Below are 19,869 nucleotides of genomic sequence, written 5' to 3' on the forward strand. Positions count from 1 at the left end.
TGAGTATGTGTGACATGTGTATTGTTTTAACGTGTGATTCTGATTATTGTAATGTTAACAACAAATTGAAGTGATACAAATAAAAGAAAGAAGGTACACATACTGACATCTGTTTTTTTATTGTTTTCTACATTGGGGGTTCAGTGCTTTGAAACTTTATGATTGAAAAAGTCTATGGCACTGACTCAATATGTCCTGTAGACATGATAATGAGAAAAGTGGTTCAAACAAATTTGGAGTTTTTGTAAAGTTCATGTCAAATGAAGACTGGCTGCTGGCTGTGGAAAAGTTGCGTTGCGTTGAACAAAATATGACTAATGTTGGTGGGTGAAAGTCTAACCTCTCATCTCTCCTTATTTGACTATCAGTTGTAAATGGAAAGGATTATCTGTGATAGATCAATTCCAATAGATTGGGCTTGAGGTAGATCAAGAATAGCAACCTTAGTGCTTGATGAAGTTGCAATTCTATACATGAATCAATACTCATCCAACAATATGATTTAATGTGATATATCAGATAAGGAAAGAGAAAGAAATTATAACAATTTAGTCACTTTATAGCACATCAAAACATTTAAAAGTAACAAAATGTGAAAGATAATTTTCAAACGCTGGAGTCAGGAATTATTTCTTACAAATTTTTAAGTGAAAACTAGACTAAAATTTTGTGTCTACAAGATTATACATCAAGATTATTAACTAACGCAATGCATTGATAAGAATGAAAGAATCGCTATTCATCGTTGCTATCAATGTAATTGTCATTACATGGTGGCAAAATACTTGCTAACCTGGAGCTCCAAGTTATGATACTGGAATAGGTCAACATATACAGTTATATACATAAAAACTTACCAGACAACGGAGATAAATGCTATTCACAATAAATAAGAACAATTTACAACTCTTACATAATGATTTTAGTAATTTTTTTTATAAAATATAAATACATGTACTAATAGTAATTTACAAAGGTTGGAATCAGTAATTAAGTTGATAAGGGATGAACTGGCATGGTAATAGTCAGTATCTGTAAAGAAAAAAAGGGAAAAATGTGACTTTCATACTTTGGTGAACATTAAATTGAAACAATAAAAAAGAACATAATATTTGAATACCAAGTTGTATAAACACAAAATAAAGCTATGAATCTAACTTTTCTGCTCTTGATTGTCTAATAATTGACAACCATGTCATGCTCAATGAGGAAAATTTCTCTGGACATCATATATTTGCATACTCTTTTTAATTTGATATCAGTAGTATTTGCATCAAAAGCAGAGTATTTTACTACCTTTGTTTTTCTATCAAACTGGGCACCACATTCATCTTGTTGTATATAATATGGTAAAAATATATCTAAATCATAAACATTAGATCTAGTTTCTAAAACTATTCTATCTTCACCTAAATCTAACTGTAGTGTCTGACTGCTTTTCTACAAATTAAATGAGTAAATCTTCAAAATATACCTACAATCTAAATACATCCCCTTACTATGTTAAGTCATCTGGTGGCTGGTGACCAAACATATTTAGATATTTTCAAAAAAGAAAAATGAACATTAGATAATAGGAAGCCGCCTTGGATCAATCTGGCATCTGTTGAGATAATTTTATCAGATTTTTCAACCTGGTTTGAACTGTTATTTCATTCATTCATTTATTTATTCATTTGTTCATTCATTCTTTACTTACAACTAAAGGAAGGTGTATTTCTGCCACTAAAAATTCAGGATGACCAGAAACAGGTTCTTGTAATATAGTAAATTTAGGTTCAGGAGCTCTATAGAAGAAAACAAAACAATAACAATCTCTTTCTGGTCATAAAATAATGGTACAAGGACAGAAGAAGCTTTAAACAGTGAAATGTTGCTGAAAATATCAGGCCTGCTCGGCCAAACAGCTAACTAACAAAGCTGTAGATGAATCAAGAATTTAAATTGCTGTAACAATAGCCGATTTCAGACATGATAGACAAGAGTTTTCAATGCATAGTATTAAAATCAGAATTCACAGTTGGTTTCTCATAGAATCTATTTTGTTTCTCCAATATGCATTGAACAAAAATACTGTAATTAATAAATCTGATGAATAACCACTTACTTTTTTCTTTCAACTTTTGATGGTTTGATTTCCTCTATTATTTTCTTGTTGGTATTTATTGATGAGCTGTTATTTAAACTATTCAGTATATCAGAGGAATTTCTAAAGAAAATCAAAGTTCATATTGATGTTAATATATCAACAGGTGGAATAAAAGGTGATCTAAACAATATAAGCATTGAATGCGCTTGAAAATCGACTTGACAGTCTCTACAAAATTGATTCTGTGGTACAATTTTGATTTGACATTAACACTAACAAAGATCAAAAGAACAAAATTTATTGAATGATTCATCTTTCATTTGCAGCACAATAGTCCTTAATAGACATTTCTATTATGAAAATTTACGACAAAAGGCATGTTGTGTTTATTAGTATCTTAATTAGGTAATAAATATCTTATTTTCCACACCTGTACTGTTAATTAGAGTCTAGTAAATACTCTTCAACATAGTTAAAATAAAGTTCAATATAGTGGTGGTCTACTTACTGATTCACTTCTGTAATTAATGACTTTGATCTATCTTTAACATATTGTTCAGCTAAATCACCAACAAATTTACGATTCTTTAATATCACCCATTCTATAACAAATAAGACAATCTTTTATGCAATTAAGGTACAATTTCCTTTAGGTTCTATGCAGTTTAGGTAGGTGTGTGTACTGTTTTTTCTAATGAGGATAATTCAGTTTTTGTGTAGCTTTTCAAACCTGATTAACAAGAACCACAGAATTTACCATTTCAAAAAATGTGGTTTAGTTTACCTGTAACTTCAAAATTTGATTTAACAAGAATTTTCTTTTTCAGACCTCAACAAGTAGATCAAGAGTATAGGTCATTTATTTCATTTTATGTTTAAGCTTACTGAAATATCATCATATTTGAATTTGAAAAAAAAAGCATATCATCAAAAGAAGATAAAAAGTGAAGAAATTCTAATAGTAAATAAATAGGTAAATAGTCAGGAGTGACAACAATAACAATAGAATGAGGTTAAATTCATTATATATCAAGTATGTGAACCATATTGAACATCATTGTCATGCCAATGATTAAACTACTTTTTAAATCATTAATCAATTATCAAAAGAAGATTTCATCACAAATATGCTAGTTATTTTAACATGTTAATTCATAACGGTACCTAGGTAGGTAGGTAGATGACAAGTTAACATTCGCTTCCAGCGGATGCTGATATTGCAAACTAGAGAGTACCTAGAGAGTTCTGTGGTAAAGTACTATACCTCTTGATAATTCCTGATCATACTTCAACTCCACCCCTTCTAACATTACAGTCAGGAAAAAAGTCTTGATGAGTTCACTAGAATTTAATTGGTTATAAAATAATGGATTGACAATCACATCATAAGCTGTACAACCTTGACCAGCTACAATCAGAAAAACAATCATAATATAGAGAAGATTAATACCATCAAATCCTTCATTCATTGACAAATCTACTTTACTCTTCATGATAAATGACAAGTATCATACAATTGTCTTTAATCTTACCACTTTAACACCTGATGTCTTTGGTTCCTGTAATTATAGAAATGCTGAACCATATATGTCATCATTATTGCAAAAGAAATTAATGAATTTTTATCAGCCTTTAAGTTAGTGACCTCATAAAACAATTATCATATTTCAAGTGGTATTCATAACCCACTTCTAACTGATAATTAGAAAGGTGCAAATCAATGCTATCAGTATCCCCGATATATATAATTCATAAAACCTTTTAACAATTTTGTTCATGTCATGTCCCTTTTTTGAATCACAATGTTTAATCTTCATACAATTTATGGGTCATATATAAATTTTTATGTGCACAGACACTACATAATATATTAGAAGATGTATTTTGCATAGCTATTTTTCATATATGTATGTTGTTTCATTACTGTTTATTCGATATGTTATTATATGAGTGAGGTGTGAATTGCCAATGTAGTTTTAAAGTGCACAAACACCTATTCACCTTATTATTTAATTAACACTTTCACTATTTTCATTGAATATATTGAATAAATATAAATCTAGCAGTTTGTATGTTAATTAATGTAATAAAGAGACAGATGCACCATTTTGGGGGGTTGATTTGGGTCTTCAATGTAAGTAAATAGTCTTCAGAAGTACTAGAAATGTATGAAAATTGCATATTCCTTCAAAAACATCTCAAAGTAGGAATTTCTTTTCCTATTTCTATAGATATCTTTCTATACTATGGCAGTGTCTCATAAAAAGATGACTCAAACGCGGATTATTCCGGACACACATGGATTTTAAGGCTCAAATTTTGACATGAGCTGTGAACACTAATACTGATTGGCTTAGCTATAAAATTCCTGGGGCACATGTCTCTTTAAAGGGGCATTCGGCTTTTTTATAGCGGCAGCTTTGTGGCAGCTTTGATTTTGAATAAAAATAGTTGGCAGTACAGTAACAATTATCAGTATGAAATATTCTACCTTCAGTCTTACACTTCTTTTGAACTCTTTAGGGCGATACTGAATAATATTACCAAGTCAAAATCTGTCAAGAATTGGACCTTCTAGAGTGTTTAAAGGCTTAAACTTCAACTCATTTTTAACAAGGACAATAACTCAAAACTAAATATTTTTCGATTCTTCTGATTTTCGATATGGTTGATAACAATCACTTAAACAAAATTTCATCAAAATCTGTCAAGAATTGTGCCTTCTAGAGTGATTATTGGCTAAAATTTGAATGTGTTTCAAGAACAAGGACATTAACTCATACTAAATATTTTTCGAATTTTTCTGATTTTCGATAGGGTTCATCCTTTGGTCATAACAAACATTTTCACCACATTTCGTCAAAATCTGTCAATAACTGAACCTCCTAGAGTGTTTAGAAGTTAAAGTTGTTTTCAAGAACAAGGGCAATAACTCATACTAATCATTTTTCGATTTTTTTGTTTTCAATACAGTTCATCCTTGGGTGAGAGCAAACACTCACACCAAGTTTCATCAAAATCTGTCAAGAATTGCACCTTCTAGAGTATTAACGAGCAAGAATTGTGTCTTCGAGCAAAAATGGACGGACGGACGTGGGTGAAGCAGCCCGGGGGTGTAGACGCCGCCATTTCATGTGGGCATATAAAAATGTTGTAAATCATACCTGAAAATAGTTCTTAGTATGCTTTTTATATCTATGTATCTACTTGATCAGACTGAATTTGTTTTAAAAAGTGGAAATTAAGCAGTTTAATCTAGTTTTGGTGTTTGGTTTCATAATCTTTAGACACATAGGTGACATATTTCTCTACAATTAGGAATCTACTTTACTTAAACACATACAGTAGTTTTCTTACAGCTTCCAAAAAGTATAACAAACATCAAAAGTTCACGTAGTTTTGCCGTATAAAACGGCTGTATTTTTTCAGTTAAGGGACACATTTTTTAAGATTTTGGTGTATATTTTTCACAAATTTGAGCAAAAAACATTTCGAGCTATAAAAATGCAGAATGTCCCTTTATAGGCCATGGCATGCTTCATATATATTCCTTGGGTTGATTTGGGTCTTGAATAAATCTTAAAAGTCCTAAGAAAAACTAAAACCGTACGAAAAATCGCTAATCCCTTTTAATATACCTCAAACTAGAAATTTCACTTTCTAATCAGGACTACTTGATATGTTTTTTCTGTATATGGCGGAGTCTCAAGAAAAGATGAGTGGTATAGTTAAAAATTCTGGTTTCTGAGATGGCGAACCTGTCTCTTTATACATGGATATACTCTTTATCCGTAATGACAAGAAAAAAATATAACAATACAATATTGGCTACAGTCCGACACAATGTCTTCTGAAAGATTTATATTTACTGCTATGTCGTGTCATTTCATATTATCAATTATATATTACATTATCACATGGAAAAATAAAAGCCATAAAAGACCTCGATACACATTTAGATAGCCTCATTACGATCCATTTAACATTGCATTAGCTTAATCTTAATTATCCTTCAGAGAATTCTGTGTAATACAAACAGAAACAAATATATTAACTAATAGGAACACATAACACATATGTATGTGTATATAATAAACAAGGCCCAGTAATATCTTTGAATTTATCATACTATCATACATTTACTATATACTAATGTGTTTACAAATGCACTCATCAAATAATGTGTATATGTATTAATTTGTATGAAATAAAAATATCTTACATTTATCAAGTTCAGCATGTGGTGCACCTATACTCATTGGTATTCTAAACTGAGTAGGGTCATCTGATTCTAATATCTTTATCAACTCATCATCAGTGATATCTGGTGGACTTGGAACCTTCAAATTTATATAAACAGGGATGAAACTAGTCTGAAACCAGTCTGAAACTAGTCTGAAAGATTCTGACACCTACCAAACGTCTGGTACTTAGTTTTGATAGTTGTTGATTAACTGCGAGTCAGATGATTGAGCCCCTTTTTATAGAAATCCCCTTTTCAATAAATTCAACTCATAAATATTTAAGATAAATATTTCTTTGGTTGAAATGCAAACATAAAATTGCTGTGAACATTTGCTTATCAAATTCAAATTGTTAAATTGAAACCTGCTAAAATGAAAGACATCTTAATTAAAATACTTACATTATCCGCTGTACATATATTAACAAAAAACTTCTCATCTTTCTTATTCTTGAGTTTGACACAAAATCCTAAAACAAAATGTAAATGGTAACATGAGCCATTGATAAATAAGAATGTATTGTACTTTTGGTTATAAATCTGCACTGTTTGTACTGTAATATACAAAACTTGACAAACCTGGTGATGGTATAACTGTAGAAAATGGTTTGTTATTTATTTGTAGTTCACTGGCTAATTTATCTGTGTCTTCACCATTATTCTACAAGTTACAAAAAAAAAAACATAATAATAGAAATACAGGTACTGTAAATTCAAATAAGATCTCCTTTGGTTCTTTCTAAACTTGTTCCTGAGTGACATCTCTACTGTCAGACAACTGTGGTTTCAGTATTCTAATTGATTTTATGAGCCCAACACATCTAGCCCAGTCCCTTCCTCAGACATGACTATAAGAATTGGATATTGGCATATTTAGGACAAAATGTACAATGGGGAGTTGGCTCCGATCTATTTTTTGTGTCGCTAGTTTTAGAGTACTTTCATCGGCAATGTCACTGTGCTCCACCCAGAATATCCGGTAATGTCTCACAACTCATTTTACATATCAGAGCCTAGAGGAGATAATCCAAAAAGAAGGTTATTTTCATGTGCAAATAAGAGAGTGTAAGAGAGAATTTCATATTTCCAAGCCTTATTTTTATCACGAAAAACTTTCATTAGCAAATATGCACTTGAGAATTTTAATTGGAATAGTTACGAAATGATATTCATATCAATAGATCTATTCCAATTCACATAAATTTTGTTGGCAAAGTTTTTTCTCTCATTTCATAAATATACAAAATAAAATTTCCAATCGTATGCCATTTGTCTTACAATGTCTTTGGGTAGAAATATGAAGTTTACTGATTTTACATTAGAAATTAACACTCTTTCCTCCCAGAAAATTCACCTGAAAATGGCCCACTTTTCGGACTGAAAATTCCCCACCTCTGTAAAATCATTTTTACAATTAATATTTCTTTCAGTGTTAATCAACCAAAAGATAATCTAAGACTATCATTAGTATTTTGTAATTGATATTTCAATTCATGTGAAAATGCTTGTCAAAATTCTCTTCAGAAAACAGTGTAGGCCTAGTCAGAGAGAAGACAGTTCTAATCTTGGCCTTTTTTGGCTTTGGCCATTTATCTAGGCCTAATTGTATAGATAATGATGTCGTAATATGAAATAAGCCTAGTGTAAATTATTGTACCGAGTCCAAAAGGAGACGATTTAGCAATGCTTGCGCTTGATCCGTATCTTCCTGTTCTAACATTTTTTACAATTCAATATTTATGTCTGAAAATGTGATTTATTAAGCAAGGAATATCCCAAGTTCGGACTTAACAAAAATCCAGTGGTTTCATCAAGACCGTCGTTACCAACAACACATCCCTCACTCGTCAATGCCGTACAATTGTAAGAATACAAACAAAAACATAAAAAAACGAAATATATCGTCGTGCACATTCGAGTGTCGCTTCACACTTCAGGTACTAAGTCACAGTTTATTACGCTGACAAATTTGACACATTTTATTTTACCACCTGAGATGTGGAGCTGTGGATCAGTAAAAAAATGCTCAATGGAAGCTATTTTTATACGCCCAAATGAAATGGGGGCGTATATTGCCGTGACCCATGTACGTCGGTCCGTCCGTCAGTCCGTCAAGTGACAGTTCTTGACTGATTTAGAGGAAACTTGGTGTGAGTGAGTGTATTGAAAATTGTTATCTTGTAAACACTCTAGAAGGCACTTTTCTTGACGAAACTTGGCATGAGTATTTGTTATCACCCAAGGATAAACCCTATTAAAAATCAGAATAATCGAAAAATATTTAGTATGAGTTATTGCCCTTGTTCTGGAAAACGCATTCAATTTTTTAGCTTGAGAACACTCTAGAAGTGTGGTGTGAGTTTGAGTGTTCGTTATCACCCAAGGATGAACCCTATCGAGAATCAGAAAAAATCGAAAAATATTTCTTACCAGTTTATATTGGCCATGTTCTTGAGAACGTGTTCAATTTTTAGCTCGTAAGCATTCTATAAGGCTCAATTTTTGACAGATTTTGACGAAACTTGGTAAAAAGGGATGAACCCTATCGAAAATCAAAAAAATTGAAATATGTTTCACAGGAGTTATTGGCCTCTTTCTTGAAAACGCTTTCAAATTTTAGCTCTTAAACACTAAAAGGCATGATTCTTGCCGGATTTTGACAAAACTTGGCTTTATTATTTAGTACCGCGCTTAAGATTGAATATTTGCCTTCTAGAGTTTCACGAGGTAAAAATTGAACACGTTTTCAAGAACAAGGGCAATAACTCATATTCAAAATTATTCATTATCGCGCTAAAGTGTTCAAAAGAAGTGTATGACTGAAGGTTGAATATTTCACACTGGTGATTGTTATTGTACTGCCAAATATTTTTATTCAAAATCAAAGCTGCCAGTGGGCGCATATTACCTTGCTTGGCAAGCTATCTTTAAGATGTCTTATGATAGGGCCTCATAAGTTTCTATTTAAAAATAGAATTGTAACAGTGGCGGGGTCAGCCTTCCGAGACTGAGGGTAAAAACAGGGGACAGAATGGGGGACAACTGCTGAGGCTGAATTCACATTTTGGCTACTCTTTGCTGTGTCGCAAGCCTTTCATATTCTTACATTGTGGTAAGAGTTATCGTTCCTTAACTTGATTTTCGGTCAAAAAACAATTCAATTCAATTCGACCCACCTTACCAGTATGTCGCAAGCCAGTTTTAAAAAATGAGGAGAAATTTAATCTTCTGATATTGAACGTTCCCAACGAGAGATCAACAAGAACTCCCCCATTGGAACCACACGAAAGATGTATTTATTGTTTCGTTTTGATTTGATATTTTCTTAAGAAAACTGTAACCAGTCATATTTCTTAATTCTGGCATTGGACCTCTAGTCATGTATTTCTAGACTCAAGGAAAATTGATTTGGATCCACAACTACCAAACCAACAACGACCAGAAGATTGAATTAGTATGGGTTCCATCGCACGTCTCCATTCCTGGCAATGATCAAGCAGACCGTTGTGCCAAGGAAAGTCTGAGTCTGGAGGATATCGAGCCTGTAGAATACTCCTATTCGGAGTTCTGCAGTATCGTATCTTCTAGGATCAACCAGAAATGGGCCGACATGTTACGGAACCTCGACACCGCAAGATACCAGATTGATCCGAAGATACCAAACCAAACCAAACCAAACCATCCATCTGTAGCCATCTGCAAAGTGGCAACCAGACTTCGGACCAACAACGTACTACGAGACCATCAGTTCAACGCCATTAAATGTCGCTGCGGCCACGTTGCCACAAGGTCGCATGTCCTCATTCAATGCACTGAACTGAAACCCGCTCGTAAGCCACTGCTAGAGTACCTGGAAACCAACGGCATACCACTCACCATACAGAATGTTTTGGCTCCACCCACGGACCACTGGTATACGATAATGGAACTAGTCTTCCATGTGAAAGCTTCCCCCCCCCCCCTCTTTCCTCCCTCTTTTTCTCACTCTCTTTTTTTTTCTTTTTTTTTTTTCAGGTCTTCGAGTTTTCCAACAGATAACAGATAATCTTACCAAACCAAACCAAACCAACGACTACCATTCGACTACCAATCAACAAGAAATACCATGATCAGAACGAGTTTGGAAGAATGAAGGAGACCGAGTAACTAACGCCACACCACCCAGGGCCGAGTTTCACCGCCATGTCATTCGACCCGACCAGATCTAACGAAGAATCAACAACCAAACCAACAACACCGAATCATCCAATTTGATCCAATCCAACTACCAACTACTACGACTACGAACAACTACCTAGTTTGCGATATCAGCATCCGCTGGAAGCGAACGTTAACTTGTCATTTACCTACCTACCATTGATTTGGATTTGAAAATCCGAAAGCTGATCAAACACAAGTTCAGAACCCCTTCACTATCATTTGGAAATCTAGACATGATCTAAAGTGATCCAAAACAGATATTAGACTCATTCCATACCTCGACTTATTCTTTGTCAGCACGGTGTGTTACAAATCGCATACAGATTAAGAATTCTTTCTTTCATATGTTTATAATTTTAACTTTTAATCAGTATTAATATTCTGTGTATTTGCAGATGTAAGAGCCCAAATTATGGATGTACAAAATGAAAGATGAAAAAAATAAAATAGCAATGCCCAACTGGATCCAAATGATTATAGCGATATAGTAATAGTTGAGATATCTATATCACTTTCAAATATGTGGTTTGCCTATGAATTTCCATTTTGATAAGTTCTTTTGGGCAGAATAATTTGAGGTTTACCTACCAATAAACCTAATAATCTTGATTTGTGTATATATTAGAAATTAAAAAAAGTACTGTGTTGCTTTTAATTGGACTATATGTCCATCTGCTGTAATATAACAGAGCACCCACCTGAACTGGTCAATCAATATACAGTCTTTCAGTCTTGTGAAAATTTGGTTTCTCCACATATATCTATTCAGGTGCTCAAAGAAAATAAGTAGATTTGACAGGGTGACACTAACAAACGTTCATCAATCTTCATCCATCCTGTTGATTAGGTAAAGAAATATACATCTTCCCATACTGTTGATTAGGCAAGGTAGCCTACACCTTCGCATACCGTTGATAAGGCAGGGTAGCATACACCCACCCATACTGTTGACTAGGCAAGGTAACATACACTTAGGCCTACCGTTACTGTTGACTAGGCAAGGTAGCATACACTTAAGCATACTGTTGATTAGCCAAGATAACATACACTTTCCCATACTGTTGATTAGACAAATTAACATACACCCACCCATACTGTTGATTAGACAAGGTAACCTACACCTACCCATACTGTTGATTGGACAAGGAAGCATACACCTACGCATACTGTTGATCAGGCAAGGTAACATACACTTACACATACTATTTATAAGGCACGGTAATATACACAGCAATGCTATTTATTAGGTAAGGTAACATACATACCAATAATATTTATCAGGCAAGGTAACATACACACCCTTACTCTTTATAAGCAAGGTAACATACACATCAATACTATTTATAAGGCAAGGTATCATACATACCAATACTATTTATTAGGCAAGGTAACATACACATCAATACTATTTATCAGGCAAGGTAACATACATACCAATACTCTTTATAAGCAAGGTAACATACATACCAATACTATTTATAAGGCAAGGTAACATACACATCAACACTATTTATCAGGCAAGGTAACATACATACCAATACTCTTTATAAGCAAGGTAACATACATTCCAATACTATTTATAAGGCAAGGTAACATACACATCAATACTATTTATAAGGCAAGGTAACACACACATCGACACTATTTATTAGACAAGGTAACATACACATCAATACTATTTATTAGACAAGGTAACATACATACCAATACTATTTATTAGACAAGGTAACATACACACTAATACTATTTATTAGGCAAGGTAACATACACATCAATACTATTTATTAGGCAAGGTAACATACATACCAATACTATTTATAAGGCAAGATAACATACATACCAATACTATTTATAAGGCAAGATAACATACATACCAATACTATTTATAAGGCAAGGTAACATACACACTAATGCTATTAATTAGGTAAGGTAACATACACATCAATACTATTTATAAGGCAAGGTAACATACACATCAATACTATTTATCAGGCAAGGTAACATACACATCAATACTATTTATAAGGCAAGGTAAAATACACACCAATACTATTTATTAGGCAAGGTAAAATACACACCAATACTATTTATTAGGCAAGGTATCATACACATCAATAAGATTTATAAGGCAAGGTAACATACACATCAATACTATTTATAAGGCAAGGTAACATACACATCAATACTATTTATCAGGCAAGGTAACATACACATCAATACTATTTATAAGGCAAGGTAAAATACACACCAATACTATCTATCAGGCAAGGTAACATACACATCAATACTATTTATAAGGCAAGGTAACATACACATCAATACTATTTATTAGGCAAGGTAACATACACATCAATACTATTTACAAGACAAGGCAACATACACACCAATACTATTTATAAGGCAAGATAACATACACACCAATACTATTTATTAGGCAAGGTAACACACACTTCAATACTATTTATAAGGCAAGGTAACATACATACCAATACTATTTATTAGGCAAGGTAACATACACATCAATACTATTCATAAGCCAAGGTAACATACACACCAATACTATTTATTAGGCAAGGTAACATACACATCAATACTATTTATTAGGCAAGGTAACATACACATCAATACTATTTATAAATTTATAAGGCAAGATAACATACACATCAATACTATTTATTAGACAAGGTAACATACATACCAATACTATTTATTAGACAAGGTAACATACACACTAATACTATTTATTAGGCAAGGTAACATACATCAATACTATTTATTAGGCAAGGTAACATACATACCAATACTATTTATAAGGCAAGGTAACATACATACCAATACTATTTATTAGACAAGGTAACATACACATCAATACTATTTACAAGACAAGGTAACATACACATCAATACTCTTTATAAGGCAAGGTAACATACACATCAATACTATTTATTAGGCAAGGTAACATACACATCAATACTATTTATTAGGCAAGGTAACATACACATCAATACTATTTATTAGACAAGGTAACATACACATCAATACTATTTATTAGGCAAGGTAACATACACATCAATACTATTTACAAGACAGGCAAAATACACACCAATACTATTTATTAGACAAGGTAACATACACATCAATACTATTTATTAGGCAAGGTAACATACACATCAATACTCTTTATAAGGCAAGGTAACATACACACTAATGCTATTAATTAGGTAAGGAAACATACACATCAATACTATTTATCAGGCAAGGTAACATACACATCAATACTATTTATAAGGCAAGGTAACATACAGACCAATACTATTTATAAGGCAAGGTAACATACATACCAATACTATTTATAAGGCAAGGTAACATACATACCAATACTATTTTTCAGGTAAGTAAACATACAAGTTTCTGTATATATTGACGCTGTAAGTTGAATAAAAATTGAATCAAATGGTTAGGGAACAGGTTTTTTTAGCAGAGCCATTTACATATAATTATAGAATATCTAAACCGTATATGATATCTAATCACAGCTTTTGCAATAGTGACGCCATAAAACGCGTAATCATTTCAGTGGAATTATAATTTGGAATGTTGCAAACCATGCTATCATTTATCTAAACGTTAAGAAAACTTTTTTTTATAATCTCTGGGAGTTTATCGGCGGGGGACGAACCGTGAAACAATGATATGAACAATGATATGAAACGTAAATTTGGACAGTTGACCTTCCCTAACATACAAAAAGATTTAATTATGAATTAAGGAAATTAATGTCTAAATCTGAAAATCTAACATTGAACTTGCGGAATGATTTTAAGAAGTGACCTGGTTTAGCGTGATTTGTCATAGAATAAACTCATCAAAAAACATGAATATAAGCAATGTTTTCTTGTATCGTAAATTCTGCCTATTTCATTTTTTAATTTTCATAAAGTACAGATATTTCGTTTTTTCTTAATTTTGTTTTGGTTACCTTTTTGTAAGGTAGCCGCAACAGACGACGGGCTCAGAAACTTTCTCTACGATTTTTTTTACTTATTGTGAATCATCCAATCAAATTTCTGATTACGTCAAAATGATGACCTTGACAACGGCAGGTGCCCGAATTCTGATTGGTTCCTATCTAAGTTAGGTCAATGGGTCATAAACATGGCAGCTACCGGAATCTCCACAGAACACAATTCTGTCGCAAATTTATTTGAATCACTAAATTATGGTCCTGCTCCAGAGGCTGACAACGTAGCTAAGGTTTAGTTTTATGCACACTTTTTAAGTTTATTCCATTGCTGGTTAACCTAGTCTATACAGTCTAAAGTTTGAGTAGATTTTTGTATGCAGAGCTCTTTAGTGATAGAGATATTTTGTAATAACTAATAAGCTTATAAGTTATATTTTGTGAATACAAAAGTAGAACATTTGATAACTGCCACATGCCTGTGTAATGTCAATTGACCTTTGCTCTTAAGGACATGAAATATTTATTCATACTAAAAACAGATGAATGCAAAATGTCCAAAAGCATAGGAGTAAATTATTAAGTAATAATTTATAGTGTCACGATATATAATGTAAGACACTGGGTTAGTAGGCCAACAAATATAAAGTACAAAGTCATGTTGAGAGACAGTGGATATTTCTTATCCAATATAATAACGATCCTTAAAAACACCAGCCCCATTGATCTGAAATTAATAAATAAACAGTCCCAATAAGTATGGTTCCCAAGTTGAATACTTCAATACATAATGCATCTTAAATCAACTTTCAACATTTCCTGGGCTGTGGTAAAATGTACTTGCTATAAAAAGTAATATTTGTTTTTTATGGTTAGGCATGGTTAGAAGATCATGGAAGAGATTTTGGACATTTTATCGCTGGAAAATGGTATAAACCATCTGATGAAAGAAAAAAATATGAAACTAAATCACCATCTACAGGTAACTAGCCTACATGTATTTGATATATGCACATTGATTTTAGATTAAGTATTAATTTTTGCTATAAGTTTGGCTAATGTAAACAACAAATGCGATGCATGCATAAATGTAAAGATAAAAAATTTTTCCAGGACAGCATCATTAGTGCACTCTTTTCGGATTTCAACCCTCCAAAAGGCATACAAGCCTCAATTTATTTTCTTGACAAAATGCTTTTCCATGTCAGACCCTTGACAACTGACAGAGAATTACTGACTTGAAATACCCAAATTATCATCTCAATTAAACCAAATCAAGCCCCATTCTATGATGATAATGCAGACTAAAAAGTTGTCATTGGGGTTTCTGTATGTTTCTATCTTTTGTATTTTATATGATTTAGGTGAAGTACTGACTGCCACTATTCAGGGTAACAGTGAAGATGTAGATTTAGCTGTTAAAGCAGCTAGAAAAGCTTTTCAATCATGGAGCACCTTATCTCCTCATGTAAGAGCTCGACACCTTTATAGGTAAAATCATACATTTTTTGATGGAATTCAAGTATATCTTAATTTTATTACTGCAGGTCTAGCATTTTTTGAGAGTATTTTCTTTTGAGGAAGACTGGGGAGAGAGTAGCAGGGTAACAAAAAAGCATGAAATATACAAGGATTTATCGCATTTGAAAATTATCTAATGTTTTGAAGAGATGGAAGCTGGGATCACAGAGTTGCTTCATGCATTCTATTATCCTAGTCTTCATTTTGACATAATGTACAGAAAACCTGAAATTGAACTATGAATCCATGCACCCATGTTGCCATTTTAGTATTGCAAGACATGTACAGAAACATCAAAGGTTGGTGAGTGTAATAGAGTCTATGGATAATGGTAAACCAATACGTGAAACTAGAGATGCTGATATACCACTGGTGGTACGCCATTTTTATCATCATGCTGGGTGGGCTCAACTAATGGAAACTGAAATGAGAGGGTGGAAACCAATCGGTTAGTCATTGATTATTACCACAAATCCTAGTCTGTAAATTTCACAAATGATTTAAATATTTAAGTGAAAGTAGATTGTCTATCTAAAAAAAAAAACCTTGCTGGATCAGTAAGCTGATATGAGCATGAAATCATCTTAGGGTTGGGGCGATACACTACTATCACTTTAAGACTGTTGATAATCGTGTTGACAAAAACATAATCATATATTCATATTGCTGAGGCTTCTTCATTTACTAAATGATGAGTTAACAATATTGATGATGTTTTCATAACTCCATTCTTATTTTTGAAGAAAATTGACAATATGACTTCATGGTAACAGTGCATTGGCAATACAAATACTGTGGATATTAAATATAACTGTAAAGCACTTTTAATGGTATACCACTCTAGTAACCATGTATGTGATTTTTTTTTTACTCTTTGTTTTACTTAATATTTTTAGAAACAATATCACTAATTGTAGGTGTTGTGGGTGCTATTGTTCCTTGGAATTTTCCACTGATGTTGTTAACCTGGAAGATATGTCCAGCATTAGCTATGGGTAATACAGTGGTATTAAAACCAGCTACCTATACCAGACTAACAGCTCTATTATTAGCTGAAATCTGTAGTGAAGCTGGTTTACCACCAGGTGTATTTAATGTAGTTACTGGTAATGGAGCATTTGGAGGTCAACTTGCAGCTCATCCTGATGTTGATAAAGTTGCCTTTACTGGCTCTACAGAGGTTTGTATGAACTCATTGGTATATTATTATGGAGCTTTCATAAAACTTTGCAATGTCTACTTCTGTCTCAGTAGAGGTTAAAGTGGACCTTGGTTTGAGCTGTTCTTGTTAAGTAACTAAATCTCAACTGTTTGAATTATTAAAATTGATGTATTAAAATTTGTTATTAGGTAGGACAGGTATTAAGGAGATCAACAGCTGGTACTGGTAAAAAATTATCATTAGAATTAGGAGGTAAATCACCAGTAGTAGTATTTGATACAGCTGATTTAGATAGTACTGTAGAGGGTATTGTAGATGCTGTATGGTTTAATCAAGGCCAGGTTAGTAAATATATTTTACCTTTCATTGTGTAATATTCGATCAATTTTAAATAAATAAGATCACTATTATGGATATTCGTTACTTTATTGAACATTTTGTTTTTCATTTTTCAGTTCAAATTTATTGCTTTATTTCACAATTAAATGATGTTGAATTGGTAATTTAAAGTTAGGTAGGGATTCTAGATATTTAAGTAATTAAATGTATTTTAGGTGTGTAGTGCAGGATCAAGACTACTGGTTCATGAGTCTGTACAAGAGAAATTAGTCAACAAATTAAAAGAAAGATTAACACATTTCCGTGTAGGTGATAGTTTAGATAAAACTATTGATTTGGGAGCTATTGTTGATGAATCACAAAGAAAAACTATAGCTGATTATGTTGATAGTGCTAGACAGGAAGGTGCTGAGGTATGTCATATTGTTTTTTTATTATAGGCCCACATCTCTCTATGTTGACGTATATTGTCGGCACCCCTGTCCGTCGGTCAGTCGGTCCGTCAGTCCATCAGTCAACATTTGCTTGTAAACGCTCTAAAAACTAGAGTTTTTGATGGAATCAAATGAAATTCGGTATGTGTAGACATATTCATAAAATGAAGATCAAGTTCGAATTTGAGCTATTTTCGACTGTTAGAAGCAGAGTTATTGCCCTTGCCCCAAAATCTTGAATATGCTATTACTCTCTTAGTTTTCAACCGATTTTGATGAAACTTAAAATTGATGTTATTGGACCTAAATCGAAAGGTTTAAGAAAGTTTAGTTTACTTCTGATTAAATTTAAAGCTTTTTCAAGATTTAGGCCTCTTACGTCTGTTTTGAGGAGTTATCGCCCTTAAACCTCTATACAGTAAATGCTTCTATCAACATCAATTGCTTGTAAACGCTCTGAAAACTAGATTTTTTGATGGAATCAAATGAAATTCGGTATGTGTAGACATATTCATAAAACGAAGATCAAGTTCGAATTTGAGCTATTTTCGACCGTAAGAAGCAGATTTATTGCCCTTGCCGCAAGATCTTTAATATTTACCATCCGCATGCCACGGTGGGCGTATATGGCTGTGGTCCACTATCTTTTGATAATATTATTATGTCTGTTTTTTTTTTTGGTATACTTGTACTATGAAACTTATATGAATTGCTCCGTAGATGCAGTTTTTTGCCTCCTTCTTTAGTTTTGATAGCCCATGTATGTAATTTGTATAACTTTTTAATACACTTATAATTAAGATGTTTCTTCAGTGTCTTTTTTATTTCTTATTATTTGGTCTTATAAGCCAGTATTAGTATACCATGTACTTTCTATTATCAGGTTTATCAAGCCAGTATTAGTATACCATGTACTTTCTATTATCAGGTTTATCAAGCCAGTATTAGTATACCATGTACTTTCTATTATCAGGTTTATCAAGCTAGTATTAGTATACAATGTACTTTCTATTATCAGGTTTATCAAGCTAGTATTAGTATACAATGTACTTTCTATTATCAGGTTTATCAAGCTAATAATAGTATACCATGTACTTTCTATTATCAGGTTTATCAAGCTAGTATTAGTATACCATGTACTTTCTATTATCAGGTTTATCAAGCCAGTATTAGTATACCATGTACTTTCTATTATCAGGTTTATCGAGCTAGTATTAGTATACAATGTACTTTCTATTATCAGGTTTATCAAGCTAATAATAGTATACCATGTACTTTCTATTATCAGGTTTATCAAGCTAGTATTAGTATACCATGTACTTTCTATTATCAGGTTTATCAAGCCAGTATTAGTATACCATGTACTTTCTACTATCAGGTTTATCAAGCTAGTATTAGTATACCATGTACTTTCTATTATCAGGTTTATCAAGCCAGTATTAGTATACCATGTACTTTCTATTATCAGGTTTATCAAGCCAGTATAAGTATACCATGTACTTTCTATTATCAGGATTATCAAGTTAGTATTAGTATATCATGTACTTTCTATTATCAGGTTTATCAAGCTAGTATTAGTATACCATGTACTTTCTATTATCAGGTTTATCAAGCCAGTATTAGTATACCATGTACTTTCTATTTTCAGGTTTATCAAGCTAGTATTAGTATACCATGTACTTTCTATTATCAGGTTTATCAAGCCAGTATTAGTATACCATGTACTTTCTATTATCAGGTTTATCAAGCCAGTATTAGTATACAATGTACTTTCTATTATCAGGTTTATCAAGCCAGTACTAGTATACCATGTACTTTCTATTATCAGGTTTATCAAGCTAATATTAGTATACCATTTACTTTCTATTATCAGGTTTATCAAGCAAGTATTAGTATACCATGTACTTTCTATTATCAGGT

At 32.5% G+C, this 19,869-nt stretch overlaps 4 protein-coding genes across 4 annotated transcripts in view; 2 read left to right on the forward strand and 2 right to left on the reverse strand.

Annotated features, from left to right (window-relative positions):
* Positions 1-489: 489 nt before the first annotated feature.
* Positions 490-8,074, reverse strand: LOTGIDRAFT_216148 (hypothetical protein). The gene is made up of 9 exons (XM_009057769.1): positions 7,990-8,074; positions 6,912-6,993; positions 6,735-6,802; positions 6,312-6,429; positions 3,354-3,497; positions 2,598-2,691; positions 1,700-1,817; positions 1,297-1,440; positions 490-1,032 (listed from the first exon to the last, which is right to left on the reverse strand). The coding sequence occupies exons 1-9, from the start codon at positions 8,050-8,052 to the stop codon at positions 991-993; spliced, it is 873 nt and encodes a 290-aa protein (XP_009056017.1). The 5' UTR covers positions 8,053-8,074; the 3' UTR covers positions 490-990.
* Positions 8,075-9,942: 1,868 nt separating this feature from the next.
* LOTGIDRAFT_161885 (hypothetical protein) lies at positions 9,943-10,441 on the forward strand (the record flags this gene model as incomplete). Its single annotated transcript, XM_009057770.1, has 2 exons — positions 9,943-10,162; positions 10,347-10,441. The coding sequence occupies 2 exons, from the start codon at positions 9,943-9,945 to the stop codon at positions 10,439-10,441; spliced, it is 315 nt and encodes a 104-aa protein (XP_009056018.1).
* Positions 10,442-11,352: 911 nt separating this feature from the next.
* On the reverse strand, positions 11,353-11,763 carry LOTGIDRAFT_119438 (hypothetical protein; the record flags this gene model as incomplete). The annotated part of the gene is made up of 1 exon (XM_009057771.1): positions 11,353-11,763. A coding segment is annotated over one exon (411 nt), but the record flags the coding sequence as incomplete, so codon positions are not given.
* A 2,924-nt stretch (positions 11,764-14,687) lies between these two features.
* The window catches only part of LOTGIDRAFT_216152 (hypothetical protein), a gene marked incomplete at its 5' end in the record, with an annotated part of 16,575 nt that continues 11,393 nt past the window's right edge, over positions 14,688-19,869 (forward strand). Inside the window, 2 exons of the mRNA XM_009057772.1 lie at positions 14,688-14,786; positions 15,370-15,475. Coding sequence (XP_009056020.1) covers positions 14,688-14,786; positions 15,370-15,475 — 205 coding nt within the window. The remainder of the gene's footprint in view (positions 14,787-15,369; positions 15,476-19,869) is intronic.

Source organism: Lottia gigantea (genome assembly GCF_000327385.1).
Source record: "Lottia gigantea unplaced genomic scaffold LOTGIsca_31, whole genome shotgun sequence".
Lineage (NCBI taxonomy): Eukaryota > Metazoa > Mollusca > Gastropoda > Lottiidae > Lottia > Lottia gigantea.

What these genes read in the sequence shown, in the direction of transcription:
- LOTGIDRAFT_216148 (XM_009057769.1), bottom strand. Translation starts at nt 8,052, where the DNA reads ATGTTAGAACAGGAAGATACGGATCAAGCGCAAGCATTGCTAAATCGT. An exon ending in ATCGTCTCCTTTTGGACTCG is followed by an intron (nt 6,994 to 7,989) that starts GTACAATAATTT and finishes TGTAACTTGTAG; the next exon opens with AATAATGGTGAAGACACAGA. An exon ending in AGTTTGATAGAAAAACAAAG is followed by an intron (nt 1,033 to 1,296) that starts GTAGTAAAATAC and finishes TTTTCTTTACAG; the next exon opens with ATACTGACTATTACCATGCC.